General features: G+C 40.2%; 1 protein-coding gene across 2 annotated transcripts in view; it reads right to left on the bottom strand.

The window, feature by feature from the left end:
* KDM1A (lysine demethylase 1A) overlaps positions 1-12,845 on the bottom strand; it is a 66,663-nt gene that overhangs the window by 51,612 nt on the left and 2,206 nt on the right. For both annotated transcript variants that reach the window (XM_017886513.1, XM_017886512.1), the window contains exon 2: positions 2,663-2,828. In XM_017886513.1, the coding sequence (XP_017742002.1) occupies positions 2,663-2,828 (166 nt within the window). The remainder of the gene's footprint in view (positions 1-2,662; positions 2,829-12,845) is intronic.

Here is a 12,845-nt window from a genome sequence, read left to right on the forward strand (position 1 = left end):
ATTCCTTGTGATTGCCTTATAAAAAAACTGAGAACAAGAAACGGTTTGGTAAAGAAACAAACCCACAGGCCCAGCATGGTGGCTCATGTCAGTAATCCCAGCACTTTGGGAGACTGAGGCAGGCCAACATGGTGAAACCCTGTCTCTACTAAAAATGCAAAACTTAGCCAGGCATGGTGGCGCACATCCATAATTCCAGCTACTCAGGGGGCTGAGGCAGGAGAATCGCTTAAACCTGGGAGGCGCAGGTTGCAGTGAGCCGAGATCATGCCACTGCACTCCAGTCTGGGTGACACAGCGAGACTCTGTCTCCAAAAAAATAAAAATGAAACCAATCTACATCTTCTCTCAAGCTTTTAATATAGTCATATAGCAATGCTTCCATTCAATTTTTGACTAAAAACTTCTGCGAAAGATGATAAGACAAAAGACTTAGAAACCCTGGACAGTGTCCAAATATTTAACTTACCTGATAATATTTTATGATTCACCATCAGGACCCAATCTATTGCTAAACTACATAAGTAGTTTAGGCTAGTAAGTTGACACTTTTTCTAGGGAAAGTACATCCCTAATTCAACCCAGAAATTTTCAAAATCATTAAGTTGTTTTAAAGGAACAGTCACTATTTTCATAACCACAAACAATATATTAGCAAATTTTGGCTGTTATCACATCTCTAAGCACTGAAGACATCCTCAACTTAAAATTTCAACTTCCCCCCAAAAACAAAGATAACTTAAACTAAACCACTGCATTATAATTAACTACAACACAATAAAGACAGCTCCCAAATCCTAAATCCTTTTGTTAAGACATTTACTTTTTGTGGGAACAATACCTGACATTTATGAAATTAAAAACAAACAAACACACAAACAAAAAAACGCTTTCAGAAAAAAGCAAACAGCAACACCAAGATACAGTTCAAAATTTTCAAAGAAACGTTTATCAACTTGGAACCTATGGTAAATCAATTATTTACTGGAGACACAACCACACAAAAAAGGTAAGGCAGCATCTGAGATATCAGATCATCAATGCGTAATACTTAGAGCCCTTGAACTAAAAAGTCAGTCCACTCCACAATGCGTAATACTTAGATAACTTGAACTAAAAAGTCAGTCCAAAAAAGTCAGACATTAAAAGGGTTATCCCCAAGTATCTCATTAGCAGGTCTACAGCAAAGGTAGAAGAAAGGTAAGAACCAAAAAGAACACAGAAGAAAAGAGCACAGGGTGAAGGGAAAGGTTGGAGGTAAGAACAGAAAGAAGAGAAATAAATGTGTAAGACCAGAAAGAGGAAGAAGAAAAACGAATAACGAGAGAAGGTGTAAAGTAAAAAGGCAGCTACACTTGCCCGGGGGACATTAGCCCCAAAGGTAATATAATACTGAAACTAGAAACCTTCAAACAAGGAGTTGCCCAAGAAATCATTTTAAGAAAGTTTTAGGAAAACTACTCTTCTTAGAAAACCCCTGACTTTTGAAGGAACTGAAACCAGAATCTAATCTATCTTTTTTCTGAATGTTCTCAAACTGTATTCCTTTAGTATACTTTATTACAGTCCTATAAATTATAAATTTGATTTTTAAGTTTTAGCCAGACTTTGATAAGCTCCAAACCTAAATAACACTTGACTGGTAATGTCCTCAAGTGAAGCATCAGTACTTCTGGTAATTCACAGTAACACCATAGGGGAGAAAACCCTTAAAAAAAAGAGGCTAAAACAAAAGATAAAACATCTTAAATGAAGTATGTCTTAATCTGGGTACCTATGAAAGTCATGCAAGATACAGCAGATGGGGTCTGAAACCACCATTTTGTTTTTAAAAGGTACAGGACTAAAAGAACCAGAGAGATGTGTGGGTCTGAAGCTATTCGAAATATAAAACTTATTTCAAGAAGAGGAACTTAGTAAAAATTCAAAGTCAAACAGAGTAAATAAAATGTCATTAAGGGCATGAGCTACAAAAATTCATTGAAACACCACTTTTGCTTGGGCTCTCCAAAATAGAAAGGCATATATCCCTGATTGGTCCAGCCATCCTCAGAAAGCTAGTACTCAGCATTGAGGGTGTGTTAGTGAGAATTTTTGAAAGCTGTTTGAAGCTCTGAAACCAAAACTATAGACTCCCATAATCTTTCTAGATTTTCTGGCCTAGAATATATTTTTATATTTGTTCACCAGGAAAAGGCACTTCTCAAAACCAATCCACACCATGAAGTTTTATCATAATGTATCTAACTACATGGTAAACCCATCATTTAGCCAGAACAATTTCTGAATCAGAGCTGTCATTGACAGGTCTGGTGCTTTGGATGTAGCTTTCTGTATGTCTTCTCTAATCATTTATTTTCTCCTATTTTCCAACCACCTTATGTTGCCACTGTCCTTCCATTCCCACCCTTTACCTTCCTCCTGTATATGTACAGGCACACAAAAAGAATATCAGTACCACTACGTATGTATCTATGTGTATACATACACACATATACCTGTATATGTGTACACACACACAGACACACATGGCAGGAGCCCCAATATCAGAGTTTATTATAAACCAAAGATAAAGACATAAATAATATTGCAGAATGGAAATAAATCCATTAATTCTTATTTCTAAGATAAAATAGAACTGTCGTTGGACACTACAACTCACCCGATGGTTCTTCAGGCTCACTTTCATTTTCTTCCTCAGGTGGGGCTTGAGGGGGTGGTGGGGGAAGTTTCTTTTCCTTCTCTGCTTTGGCATTTCTCTCTTCTTCTGAATAATACTCATCTTCTGAGAGGTTGGCCAAGCTTTCATCCATCTCTCTGTATTCTACCTATATGGAGATCATACCAGGGAAAGCTAAATGCAGTGAACATTTAAAATTAGGGACTCTATTTGGAACCATCAATCAATGTGAATTGTTAACTTCATATTTTAAGGGAAGTAAGCATACAACAAGGAACAAGCCAACTTATAATAGGTAGTTATTAAAAACAAAACCTTCATGAAACAATCTTGTGTCAGTTCAGGTTCACACTAATCTGCAACTTTTACATCATAGCACTGACATTCAAATCACTGACTCTAAGGCTCTCAACAACTTCTCAAAAAATTTTTTTAATTGTGTGTATCATGCTCACATACCGGAATTTCCAACAAAAGATTAAAATAACCCTCAGACAAAAATACAGTTAACTAGAATACCAAGTCTGTCTAATGCCAAACCTGTGCTTCTAACTACTATTCCAAAGGAAAATAGCAAAACAATTCCAAAAACCAAATGGAGGGCATGGAGTAGAAAATAACAACAGTCAAACTGAAACTATGAAAAGGTGCATTTGCTTAAAAAATTCACTTAGGAGAGGCCAGGCGCAGTGGCTCACGCCTGTAATTCCAGCACTCTGGGGGGCCGCGGCAGGCGGATCACCTAAGGTCAGGAGTTCGAGACCAACCTAGCCAACATGGTGAAACCCTTCTCTACTTGGGTGTGGTGGCAGGCACCTGTAATCCCAGCTACTCGGGAGGCTGAGGCAGGAGAATCGCTTGAACCCAGGAGGTGGAGGTTACAGTGAGCCGAGATCAAACCACTGCACTGCAGCCTGGGTGTGAGACTCTATCTCAAAAAATAAAATAAAATAAAATAAATTAAGGAGTAAGTGACGTGGAAATGGAGGATACAGGTCTTACTACTAATTCACACCGGCTATAAAGGAAAGGGAGGTATGTCTTTAGCAAAAAGAGGAAGCAGTCTTAGTGAATGTGTCACTGAGGATAATGGAGCGTAAGACAGGAAAGATTATTATGGATTGGTTAGCCAAAATGTGTAATATGGTATTACAAATAGTTTTCAACATTGGAACATTCTCAAAACATCATTGTGACTTCCTAATAAAAGAAACTACAGCTAATTATTATGGAATCAATTAAAATATAATTATTATGGAATCAATTAAAAGATTCTAATTACTATTAATTCCATGAAAAGATAATTTATTAGACGTGCAAAAAAAGCAAGGACAATGTGGTTTCCACACGTATCTGATATTTTACATTTCCAAGATGAATAGTCCTGTGGATTACAGTGAATGTAATACATTTTAACTTACTAAACATCTTTGATATAGCTTTGGATGGCCAGCTGTTTTTATACTATCTTTTTGCTCTGTTTTTTAAATGATAGGACCACAAGATTTGGGGAGGGGAATAGTTGCTGGAAGTACAAGAGTTTTACCGAAAACAGGGATTGGGTTAGAAGACGGAAACAAAAATTAAGAAGAATGAACTGACTAGTTCTGACCCATGCTCTAAGAATCTTATTTAATATATGAATAATTGTATTCACCTACTCAAATACTGAACACTGAGCACATGGTACAATGGAGAAAACAATTATGACTGAGTGTGTCCCTGCCCCTAAAAAGCTGAAAATCTGGTTCCAAGTAAATGATCCTGATCAGATGACCATCTCATACAGGATCTCTGCAATAAGACTCCAGAAATGTAGATGATATTATACTAAACCTTATCCTAACTGACTGAGATAAACTGTGGAAACAGGTCTCAGGACAATGGATAAAAAAGCAGCAAGGAGAAAAAAAAGTTTCAAAGAGGGAGAGAAGTCAGAATAGGCCATAAACTTTTATAGTATGCAGTTTTCTTTTCCTTTTACCCCTCAATAGTGCTTGACTCTTCCCTTCCCCAAAGATTCAGTCCTTTGGATCCTCTGCCCATCAATCCTATTTACTCAATAATGACTTAACAAGTACCTAATATGGAACTGGACAATGTGCAAATTTTGAGACAAAAACAAAGACTAATACAAAATCCTTTCTATTGTAGTTCAGTTTTTCCCAAAGGATGTTCCACTAGATACTATATCCTTTGAAGGAGTAAAGGATCCAATATCAAGTCTGGGAAACTGCAATCTTTACAGGTCCCCTCTAGGAAAGTCACAATTCACATTAAAGGTACTGAGAAGGCTGGGCGTGCTGGCTCACGCCTGTAATCCCAGCACTTTGGGAGGCGGGGGCGGGCAGATGCCAAGGCAGGAGGACTGCTTAAGCCCAGGAGGCCAAGGGGTGCAATCTATGATCGCACTACTGTGCTCCAGCCTGAGTGACAGACACAGACCCTGTCTCAAAAAAATAAAAAATAAAGGTACTGCTAAGTTTTGCATCAAAAACAATCTTTTCAATATTGTTTAATCCAATGTCTTGACAAATAAATAATTAACAAGGAAAACACTTGGAAAAGGCTGGTCTAGAAAGGGTTCTTAGTCTTTAGGAACAAAAGAGATTAGAAAAATACGTACAGGTAGAAGCAATAATATCCAATGGTATTATTAAAAACAAAACTGTTGGCTGGGCACGGTGGCTCAAGCCTGTAATCCCAGCACTTTGGGAGGCCGAGATGGGTGGATCACGAGGTCAGGAGATCGAGACCATCCTGGCTAACACGGTGAAACCCCGTCTCTACTAAAAAATACAAAAAAAAAAATTAGCCGGGCGAGATGGCGGGCGCCTGTAGTCCCAGCTACTCGGGAGGCTGAGGCAGGAGAATGGCGTAAACCCGGGAGGCGGAGCTTGCAGTGAGCCGAGATCGCGCCACTGCACTCCAGCCTGGGTGACAGAGCGAGACTCCGTCTCAAAACAAAACAAAACAAAACAAAACTGTTTCACAGAACCCTAGGATTCTTCAAGATTTAGAATTTTAATTTTTAAATGTATTAAATAAATACACACTCATGTGTTAAAACAAATCTTAATCCTTTAGAGACCACCAACACATTAACGTGTGCTGCTCAGGTATCAATTTAGGGTAGACTTAAGAATGAAGTTTCTTCTGCCATCTCTGTTCAACTGAGAGCATCCTGAGATGACAAAGCAAGCTTAAAAAAAAAAAAAAAAAAAAACCTGGGAGCAGTGGCTCAAGCCTGTAACCCCAGTACTTTGGAAGGAAGAAGGAGGAGGATCATTTGAGCCCACTTCTAGACCAGCCTAGACAACACAGGGAAACCCTCTGTTTACAAAAAACTAAAAAAACTTAGCCTGGTGTGGTGGCGTGCACCTGTAGTTCCAGCTACTAAGGAGGCTGAGGTGGATCACTTGAACCCAGGGAGTCAAGGCTACAGTGAGCTATGATCTAAACACGGCACTCCAGTCTGAGAGTCGAGACCCTGTCTCAAAAAAAAAAAAAAAAAAAAAAAGAAAAAAAAACCTACCTCCTACTGATTTGACTGACTTGTCAAATCAGTACCAGACTGCCACAATACTTCATAAACAAAGCAAAATACAGAAACAAAATTGGATTCTTCCCTGGTTGTCTAGTTGCTGGGTGAAAAGAATGGATTCTAAGGCTAAAACAAGACTATCACGCTTAATTTCCAATCTCAAATTTGGCTTCACCAGTAGCCTCATTTTCTCATAGACAACTAAAATAAATGTTATAAATTTTAACTTCTTAATACTACTTAATAGTAGTGTGTTTTATTTTGGGATTTTTGCTTAAAATTTTATTTTGTAAAAAAGGCTTTCCTCCTTTAATAAAACTTTCTTTTTTTTTTTAGATAATTTTAAATTGCCCAGAGCCAAGAAGTGACCATTTAAGCAAAGTTTTAAAACCATCTGAAAGAATCATACAAACTTTAATAAAAACTATTCCCCTGAGAAAAGGAATGGGTACTTTGAACCTAAAGGATTGGGAATCTCTCACCCCTAAGTAAAAACCCCAAAGACTTCAGAGGCTCTACAACTACTTACAACCACAGACATAAAGATGTCCCAACAGACAGACTATGAGTGGGTAGGGTAATTATTCTTACTATCACACTGATGACTCTCGAATTTAAATCTTTAGTCTCTTCCTTCTCCTCCCCACCCTTATTACAATGATTCATTTACTCCTCAATCTCCTTAAAGCATCAGTCTTTATAAAGAAATCTTTCTTGGGCTGGGCATGGTGGCTCACACCTGTAATCCTAGCACTTTGGGAGGTCGAGATGAGCAGATCAATTGATCTCAGGAATTCGAGACCAGCCTGGGCAACACAGCGAGACTCCATCTCTACAAAAATTAGCTGTGGGTGGTGGTGCACATCTGTAGTTCCAGCCGCTTGTGGGCGCTGAGGCAGGAGGACCACTTGAACCTGGAAGGTCAAGGCTGCAGTGAGCCATGATTGGGCCACTGCACTCCAGCCTGGGTGACAAAGTGAGACACTGTCTTAAAAAAAAAAAAAAACCCACAAAGACCACAAAATTTTCTCCTTTCACACTGCATTCCTATATCAAAACATCTCATGTACCCCATAAGTATATATAGCTACTACGTACCACAATAATTAAAAATTAAAAAAAAAAACTTTCTCCCTTTTATCTAGGGCACAACTGCCAGGTGAATTTTCCCATTATGTGATATTTTCTAATAGCGTAACAGATGAACATCAAAATTATCAAACCAGCATATAAACTCTCTGGCCTTGACTATTCACACTGCCTTTTTTATTTTATTTTATTTTTTTAAGACAGGGTCTCGGCCGGGTGCGGTGGCTCAAGCCTGTAATCCCAGCACTTTGGGAGGCCGAGACGGGCGGATCACAAGGTCAGGAGATCAAGACCATCCTGGCTAACACGGCGAAACCCCGTCTCTACTAAAAATACAAAAAAATTTTGTATTTTTTGTATATAGCCGGGCGAGGTGGCGGGCGCCTGTGGTCCCAGCCAGCTACTCAGGAGGCTGAGGCGCGGAGAGATGGCGTGAATCCGGGAGGCGGAGGTTGCAGTTGGAGCTGAGATCCGGCCACTGCACGCCAGCCTGGGCGGCAGAGGCAGATTTTCCGTCTCAAAAAAAAAAAAAAAAAAAAAAGCAGGGTCTCACTGTCACCAAGGCTGGAAAGCAGTGGCATGATCTCAGCTCACTGCAATCTCCGCCTCCCAGGCTCAAGTGATTCTCCTGCCTCAGCCTCCTGAGTAGCTAGGACTACAGGCGCATGCCACCACACCTGGCTAATTTTTGTAATTTTGTATAAACAGAGTTTCACCATGTTGCCAAGGCTGGTATCAAACTCCTGGGCTCAATCGATCTGCCCACCTTGCCCTCCTAAAGTGCTGGGATTACAGGCATGAACCACCATGACTGGCCTGAATTCAAATTTAATTCTAATCACTAACACACTAGTAAAAAAGTCCTCAAGGCTGTTCTACCAACCTCTAAGCTTCCTAAAGCTACTTCCATCTTTTTCTGTTAATCCAACACCATATACTCAAGGTCCACCTCCTCTGAAGATTATTTCTTAATTATTCTAAATTTTAAAACTATATCTGCCAGGCGCAGTGGCTCATGCCTGTAATCCCAGCACTTTGGGAGGCCAAGGCAGGTGGATCACCTGAAGTCAGGAGTTCTAGACCAGCCTGGCCAACAAAGTGAAACCCCCGTTTCTGCTGAAAATACAAAAATTATGGTGGCAGGCACCTGTAATTCCAGCTACTCTGGGGGCCGAGGCAGGAGAATCGCTTGAACCCAGAAGGCGGAGGTTGCAGTGAGCCGAGATCACACCACTGCACTCCGGCCTGGGGGAAAAGAGTGAGACTTCATCTCAAAAAAAAAAAAATCTTTTATCTTCTCTGAAGTCTCACAGTACTTATGGTCTGCACTTCATAATGTAGTTCAGGGCTGTCTGATGAACTTTTTTGTCATAATGGAAACTTCTCTATCTGTGCTTCCAATTCTGTGGCTTCAACATGTGCTATACTGAGCACTTATAATGTAGCTAGTGTGACTGAAGAAACTATTTTTAATTTCAATTTAAACTTAATAGCCACATGTGGCTAAGGGCTACCATACTGGATAGCACGAATCTAATGCTCACTACAACCTGGACACAACTCTACAATCCCAACACTACTGGTCCCTTCAATCTATCTTGTTCCTAGACAATTCCTGTTTCTAATTAAATTCATTTGACCACTGTTCTCAACATTCAGTTGTCCACTCTGGATTCCCTGATGCTTCTCAAACCACTTCCTTTTCTCCACTGGTAGTACCTTAATTACTGGTCACCTACTAATTATATGCCAAACACCGCAATAAGCATTTTGTTGATATTGTATCTAAACTTTACAAGGTAGGGCTTATTTACATGAGGAAAAAGAATCAGAGGAAGATGAAATACTTAAACTCCAAAAAGTCCACCCTTTTCCAGAACACTTTTCTAAATTCTGCCATTTCATGGCCTAGCTCAAGGCCACCATTCCTAAAGGAGTATGGTGTTCCTGAAGTTCCAGCCCAATTTATCAATTTCTAACCTTAAATATTCTGCCATAATTTTAGCATACACATACTCAAAAGTGAATTTATTCTGAAACTAATGAAACTGGAGCTTCAGGGACACTCAATTACATGAACTCCTTCCAATACCCTAAACATAATTTTAATTATGTAATGATATAATTCTGTTAAAGCACAGTCCCCAAAACTGGATAAGCTCCCAAGTCATGAAATATATACACTTTTTTCCTTGCATACACTGAAGAACTACTGAAGCACGGCCTGTCTATACTGGCCTCAGCTTGCTTTTCATTCCTTAAATGGATATACTATCCTCTAAAGTCTGTTTCCTCTGGATCCCAAGACCAGTTAGTTTCTAAGCTTCCTAGTTGCTGTCCCAAACAAACACATAACTAATTTTTTTTTCTGAAAGTTTAAGAGCTAATTACAATGGGGGATACAAAACAGGATAAGTAAGATGAGTTAAAATAAACACAGGAGAATTACAAAGAAAAAAATCTTGGTTGGGTGAGGTGGCTCATGCCTGTAATCTCAGCCCTTTGGGAGCCTGAGGCAGGAGGAATGACTGAGCCCAGAAGTTCAAGACCAGCTGGGGCAACATAGAGAGAAGCCATTTCTACAAAAAGTAAAAAATTAGCCAGGCGTGGTTGTGCACAACTGTAGTCCCAGCTACTCAGTAGGCTGAGGTAAGAGGATCACTTGAGCCTGGGAGGTTGAGGCTGCAGTGAGCTATGATTGCACGACTGTACTCCAGCATGGATGACAGAGGGAGACCCTGTCTCCAAAAAATTAATCAGTTAGCTAAGAAAATAAATCTTTCTTAAGGAGATAGCTTAAAACAGTAAAATCTTACAGTGTGACCCAAACTTATCAATCTGCAGATTCAACACAGTCACAACCAGAATCCCAGCAGCCCTTTTTGCAGAAACTGACAAGCTCATCCTAAAATTCATATGGAAATGCAAAGGATCCAGAACAGCCAAAATAATCTTGCAAAAGAAGAACAAAGTTGAGGAACACTTCCTAATTTCAAAATTTATTATGAAACTAAAGTAATCAGGATAGTGTGGTACTGGAATGGATGGAAATATGTAATAGATCAATGGAATAGAGTTGAGAGTCCAGAGATAAACTCTTACATTTATAATCAATCAGCGAGGGCGCTAACTATATGTTGAGGGACAGAACAGTCTTCAAAAAACTGTGCTGGGACAAGCTGCAAAATAATGAAGCTGAACCTCTACTTCACACCATATACAAAAATTAACTGAGATAAGATTTTCACCAACATAAATGCAAGAGCTAAAACTATAAAACTCTTAGAAGAAAACACAGGAGTAAATCCTCACGACATTGGATAAGGCAATGGTTTATTAGATGTAACACCAGAAGTAAAGGGAACAAAAGAAAAAATAAATTGGGTCTCATCAAAATCAAAAATTTCTCTAACCAGAATATGTAAAGAACTCTTAGTAGAAAATGATGAAGACAATTCAATTTTTAAAATGAGCCAAGGATTTGAACAGTCATTTCAACACAAATATTTAAATGGCCAATAAACACATGAAAAGATGCCCAACATCATTAGTCATTAGGGAAATGCATATCAAAACCACAATGAAATACCACTTTACCCCCACTAGGATGGTTATAGTAAAAGACAAACAATATTAAATATCAAGAACGATATGGAGGCTGGGCGAGGTGGCTCCGCCTGTAATCCCAGAACTTTGGGAGGCCGATATGGGTGGACTGCTTGAGGTCAGGAGTTCAAGACCATCCTGGCCAACATGGTGAAATCCCTTCTCTACTAAAAATACAAACATTGGCCAGGGGTGGTGGCAGGCGCCTGTAATCCCAGTTACTTGGCTGGCTAAGGCAGGAGAATCGCTTGAACCCAGGAGGAGGCTGTAGTAAGCCGAGATCATACCACTGCACTCCAGCCTGGGTGACAGAGAGAGACTGTCTAAGAAAAAAAAAAAAAAAAGGCCATGCGCAGTGGCTCACGCCTATAATCCCAGCACTTTGGGAGGCTGAGGTGGGCAGATCACCTGAGGTCAGGAGTTTGAGACCAGCCTGACCAACATGGAGAAACCCCGCCTCTACTAAAAATACAATACAAAATTAGCCGGGCGTGGTGGCACATGCCTGTAATCCCAGCTACTTGGGAGGCTGAGGCAGGAGAATCGCTTGAACCTCGGAGGCGGAGGTTGCAGTGAGCCCAGGTCGCGCCACTGCACTCCAGACTGGGCAACAAGAGTGAAACTCCATCTCAAAATATTAAAAAAAAAAAAAAAAAAGAACATTGGAGAAACTGGAACCCTCATGTATTTAATAACGGGAATGTAAAATGGTGCAGCTGCTATGGGAAACTGGTTGTACCTCAAAAGTTAAACCTAGAATTAACATAAAACTCAGCAATTCTACTCCTGGGCCCACACCCAAGAGAACTGAAAACATATTCATACAACAAACTGTATATTAATGTTCATAGCAGCATTATGCAAAATAGCCAAGACATGGAAACAAACCCAAGTGTTCATCCAATGATGAATGGATAAACAAAATTTGGTATATCCATACAGTGGAATATTACTCAGCCATAAAGAGTTATCAAGTACTGAATGGAAGCACTACAACGTGAATGAACCCTGAAAACATGCTAAAGCCAAATACAAAAGGCCACACATTGTAATATTTTATATAAAATGTCCAGAATAGACAAATCCATAGACAAAGAGTAGCTTAGTGGTTGCCAGGGACTGGGGGTAGGGAGGAATGGGGAGTGACTGGTAACGATACAGGTGTCCTTGGGGATGATGAAAAGGTTCTAAAATCACTTGTGGTGTTGGCTGTACAATCTTCTAAATATGCTAAAAACCACTGAATCATACATTTTAAAATGGTGAATATTATTATACATGCATTATCCCAATAAGCCTGCTTTTTGTTTGTTTTTAGACAGAGTTTCGCTCTTGTTGCCCAGGCTGAAGTGCAGTGGCACGATCTATGCTCACTGCAACCTCCACCTCATGGATTCAAGCAATTCTCCTAACTCAGCCTCCTGAGTAGCTGGGATTACAGGCATCCGCCACCACGTCTGGCTAATTTTTTGTATTTTTAGTAGAGTCGGGGATTTCATTACGTTGGACAGGATGGTCTCGAACTCCTGACCTCAGGTGATCCACCGACCTCAGCCTCCCAAAGTGCAGGGATTACAGAAGTGAGCCACTGTGCCCGGCCATTAAATCTGTTTTTAAAAACATCTTGGCCGGGCGCGGTGGCTCAAGCCTGTAATCCCAGCACTTTGGGAGGCCAAGACGGGCGGATCACGAGGTCAGGAGATCGAGACTATCCTGGTTAACACGGTGAAACCCCGTCTCTACTAAAAAATACAAAAAACTAGCCGGGCGAGGTGGCGGGCGCCTGTAGTCCCAGCTACTTGGGAGGCTGAGGCAGGAGAATGGCGTAAACCCAGGAGGCAGAGCATGCAGTGAGCTGAGATCCGGCCACTGCACTCCAGCCTGGGTGGCAGAGCAAGACTCCGTCTCAAAAAAAAAAAAAAAAAA

The sequence above is a fragment of the Rhinopithecus bieti genome, unplaced genomic scaffold, assembly GCF_001698545.2.
Source record: "Rhinopithecus bieti isolate Rb0 unplaced genomic scaffold, ASM169854v2 scaffold_14826, whole genome shotgun sequence".
Classification (NCBI taxonomy): Eukaryota; Metazoa; Chordata; class Mammalia; order Primates; family Cercopithecidae; genus Rhinopithecus; species Rhinopithecus bieti.